We start from the raw sequence: 4,928 nt of genomic DNA on the forward strand, positions 1-4,928 counted from the left end.
TACATAAAATCAAGAATACTTTCAAGTTTGCTAGCTCACTTCCAATCTTGTAAGGTGATCATCCAACCTCAAGAAATCTTTGTTTCTTACAGTAGGTTATCATTCTAATACAAGGTAATAATCATATTCAAACTTTGGTTCAATTTCTATAACTATAACAATCTTATTTCAAGTGATGATCTTACTTGAACTTGTTTTCGTGTCATGATTCTGCTTCAAGAACTTCGAGCCATCCAAGGATCCGTTGAAGCTAGATCCATTTTTATCTTTTCCAGTAGGTTTATCCAAGGAAATTAAGATAGTAATGATGTTCATAACATCATTCGATTCATACATATAAAGCTATCTTATTCGAAGGTTTAAACTTGTAATCACTAGAACATAGTTTAGTTAATTCTAAACTTGTTCGCAAACAAAAGTTAATCCTTCTAACTTGACTTTTAAAATCAAATAAACACATGTTCTATATCTATATGATATGCTAACTTAATGATTTAAAACCTGGAAACACGAAAAACACCGTAAAACCGGATTTACGCCGTCGTAGTAACACCGCGGGCTGTTTTGGGTTAGTTAATTAAAAACTATGATAAACTTTGATTTAAAAGTTGTTATTCTGAGAAAATGATTTTCATTATGAACATGAAACTATATCCAAAAATTATGGTTAAACTCAAAGTGGAAGTATGTTTTCTAAAATGGTCATCTAGACGTCGTTCTTTCGACTGAAATGACTACCTTTACAAAAACGACTTGTAACTTATTTTTCCGACTAGAAACCTATACTTTTTTTGTTTAGATTCATAAAATAGAGTTCAATATGAAACCATAGCAATTTGATTCACTCAAAACGGATTTAAAATGAAGAAGTTATGTCTAAAACAAGATTGGATAATTTTTCTCATTTTAGCTACGTGAAAATTGGTAACAAATCTATTCCAACCATAACTTAATCAACTTGTATTATATATTATGTAATCTTGAGATACCATAGACACGTATACAATGTTTCTACCTATCATGTCGACACATCTATATATATTTCGGAATAACCATAGACACTCTATATGTGAATGTTGGAGTTAGCTATACAGGGTTGAGGTTGATTCCAAAATATATATAGTTTGAGTTGTGATCAATACTGAGATACGTATACACTGGGTCGTGGATTGATTCAAGATAATATTTATCGATTTATTTCTGTACATCTAACTGTGGACAACTAGTTGTAGGTTACTAACGAGGACAGCTGACTTAATAAACTTAAAACATCAAAATATATTAAAAGTGTTGTAAATATATTTTGAACATACTTTGATATATATGTATATATTGTTATAGGTTCGTGAATCAACCAGTGGCCAAGTCTTACTTCCCGACGAAGTAAAAATCTGTGAAAGTGAGTTATAGTCCCACTTTTAAAATCTAATATTTTTGGGATGAGAATACATGCAGGTTTTATAAATGATTTACAAAATAGACACAAGTACGTGAAACTACATTCTATGGTTGAATTATCGAAATCGAATATGCCCCTTTTTATTAAGTCTGGTAATCTAAGAATTAGGGAACAGACACCCTAATTGACGCGAATCCTAAAGATAGATCTATTGGGCCTAACAAACCCCATCCAAAGTACCGGATGCTTTAGTACTTCGAAATTTATATCATATCCGAAGGGTGTCCCGGAATGATGGGGATATTCTTATATATGCATCTTGTTAATGTCGGTTACCAGGTGTTCACCATATGAATGATTTTTATCTCTATGTATGGGATGTGTATTGAAATATGAAATCTTGTGGTCTATTATTATGATTTGATATATATAGGTTAAACCTATAACTCACCAACATTTTTGTTGACGTTTTAAGCATGTTTATTCTCAGGTGATTATTAAGAGCTTCCGCTGTCGCATACTTAAATAAGGACGAGATTTGGAGTCCATGCTTGTATGATATTGTGTAAAAACTGCATTCAAGAAACTTATTTTGTAGTAACATATTTGTATTGTAAACCATTATGTAATGGTCGTGTGTAAACAGGATATTTTAGATTATCATTATTTGATAATCTACGTAAAGCTTTTTAAACCTTTATTGATGAAATAAAGGTTATGGTTTGTTTTAAAATGAATGCAGTCTTTGAAAAACGTCTCATATAGAGGTCAAAACCTCGCAACGAAATCAATTAATATGGAACGTTTTTAATCAATAAGAACGGGACATTTCATTATGACCAGCCAATTAAGTATAATCCCAAGCAAGATGATATATTTTGGAACATGCCACCGTTACTGTCTAACACCCAACCCGAAATGAAACCTAGATCAATGACAATCTATGAAACCTCAGATCTAGTTAAATTGAATCAGACTTTCGAAAACAAGGAAGATTTTCTTATGCAATTACGTACAAAGTGTGTTATTGAAGGGTTCCAGATAAAACCAAAGTACTCAGACAAATTAAGGTATACGGCTACATGCATATCACCAAATTGTTCTTTGCAAATTACTGCTAGGTGTATACAAGATAGTAACAACTTTCAAGTACGGAAGTTGAATGATCTACACACCTGCTCAAATACGCAAATTCTTCCAAACCAGAGGCATGCCACCAAGAAGGTCCTAGGGAATATACTGAAAGAGGTGATGAAATAAGAAGGTCGTGTCTATCGACCCAATGATATCATGACTGATATGTCTGCGCGATTTAAAATAAGTCTATCATACCACAAAGCATGGAAAGCCAAATGTTACGCAATTGAGATGTTGAGGGGTAGTCTTGAAGATTCCTTTCAAGTACTACCTAATTATCTATATAATCTTAGATTGTCTAACCCAGGTAGTGTAACCAACATTCGAACGGACAACGAAGGCAGATTTGTTATGAGTTACATGTCCATTGGTGCAACGGTATGTTTAATGCTCTCTTCATTTACTTATTAATTTAACTCGTATTCATTAACAATTTTCCAATACTTTTATATGTAGACACGTTAGTTTGTTAACTATGTACGACCAGTAATCATAGTCGATGGGGCTCATTTAAAAATTCGTTACTTGGGGACTAACTTGATTGATGTCGCTATGGATGCTAACAATGGAATCCTTCCATTAGCCTACGGTATTGGAGCAGGAGAGACCACCGATCATTGGACATGGTTTTTTGGTAATCTAAGAGACTCTCTACAGTCTTTCGGGGTGTTGTATTGATAATCTGACTATTATATCTGACAGGGCACCTGCAATAGCCGCTGGCATATCAATTGTCTTTCCAGAAGTTTTTCATGCACTATGTGCTAGACATTTGTTGGGAAACCTCAAAAGTGTGTCTAAAAGGGTTAAAAGTTACGAGTGGCACTACTGGAAAATGTGCAAAGCGTATAGAAAATCTGATTTTGATCACCACTATGGTATACTATCAAGACGTATTCCAGACAGTACACGTACACTCACTACTGTTGGCCTCAACAGATGGTCTAGACATCATGCAGATCGTGTTCGGTATGCTTACCTGACTACTAATAGTGCAGAGTCCATGAACGCGCTGTCAGTTCATGCGAGGAAGCTCCCTGTTACAATGCTTCTTGAATTCTTTAGAGCTTCAGTTCAACAATGGTTTTGGGAACATCGAAACACTGCTGATGGTTTAACAACACCTGTCACACCATATGCAGAGTGTAAGCTGGGTAAAAGAAATCGTAAGTCTCTTACTTGGAGTGTCAAACCGATATCACAGGTTAAGTTTGAAGTGATGGATATGAAAAAGGCGGTAAAGTCAATCTACAAGATAAAACTTGCACATGTAAACAATGGCAGTTTTCCGGTCTACCTTGTGGACATGTAATGGTGGTAGCAAGGTATTTTGTCTTACGTGACGTTACTACACACGTTCAGAAGTATTTCCACACTGAAACGTACAAGTCTGCATACATGGAAGACATTAACCCGCTAGATCATATTTCTGAATGGATAGATCCAGGACACCTACAAACCGTCCGACCGCCATTGGTTACAAAACCACAATAAGGTAGACCGAAGAGTACTGCTCGTATACCTTCCCAGGGAGAAGACAAAGACAATTTCAAATCTAAAAGAAAATGCAGTCGTTGCTTGGAACCAAGACACACTAGATCAACTTGCACCACACATTATGATCTATCAGAAGGTACACAAAAGTCCAAGTGTAAGTCAAAAACGAAGGCAAAGCCGAAGGGGATGGTAAAGGGGAAGGGGAAGGGAAAACGTGAAGCCTCATGCTTAACACAATTTGACTTGACTTACAATTTGAGTGATGATTAGCTTCTTTTTTTAAGTTTTAAATGTGTTTAGCTGTCATGGATGATATGTATGTTTGTTTGTATGTTTTCTGTTTGGTGTGTTTAAGTTTTTGTGGTTTAATAATAAGTTCGGTATGTTATCTGATATATCTTATCCAATAAAAGCGTGCTTTTATGCTTAGTCGACCTACATGTTGGTCGACCACAATGCAACTATGGTCGACCTCTTGGTCGACCGTGTTTTTGAAGTAGTCGACCATCGCTTACAAAGAATGTTGGTCGACCACATTGAAATTTGATCTGGTCGACCAGGTCAAGGGGTAGTCGACCCAAATGGTGGTCGACCTAATGGTGTAAATAGACAATTTTTTTTTCGCAAAAAGTGTATTTTGGAATAAAACTTTATAAAAAAGTGTATTTGGGCGAATTTCCCCTTTACTAAGGGTGTGTTTGGGTGACGAGCTTGTTGGAGCTTATGGGAGCTTATAGGAGTTTGAGCTTATGATTTTAATAAGCTCCAAGTCATAAGCTTCGTTTGGTAGAGAAAAAAAGTAGAGCTTATGAAAATCATAAGCTCTGAAAAAATAAGCTACTTTTAGTAGCTTATTGAAAAAAGTAGAGCTTATGAACTGAAAAATAAGCTCCAG

The 4,928-nt window shown here is 35.2% G+C and overlaps 1 protein-coding gene across 1 annotated transcript; it reads left to right on the forward strand.

The window, feature by feature from the left end:
• Positions 1-3,088: 3,088 nt before the first annotated feature.
• Positions 3,089-3,848, forward strand: LOC139874403 (uncharacterized). Its single transcript, XM_071861840.1, has 2 exons — positions 3,089-3,162; positions 3,239-3,848. The coding sequence occupies exons 1-2, from the start codon at positions 3,089-3,091 to the stop codon at positions 3,846-3,848; spliced, it is 684 nt and encodes a 227-aa protein (XP_071717941.1).
• Positions 3,849-4,928: the final 1,080 nt, after the last annotated feature.

This window comes from Rutidosis leptorrhynchoides, chromosome 11 (assembly GCF_046630445.1).
Source record: "Rutidosis leptorrhynchoides isolate AG116_Rl617_1_P2 chromosome 11, CSIRO_AGI_Rlap_v1, whole genome shotgun sequence".
Lineage (NCBI taxonomy): Eukaryota > Viridiplantae > Streptophyta > Magnoliopsida > Asterales > Asteraceae > Rutidosis > Rutidosis leptorrhynchoides.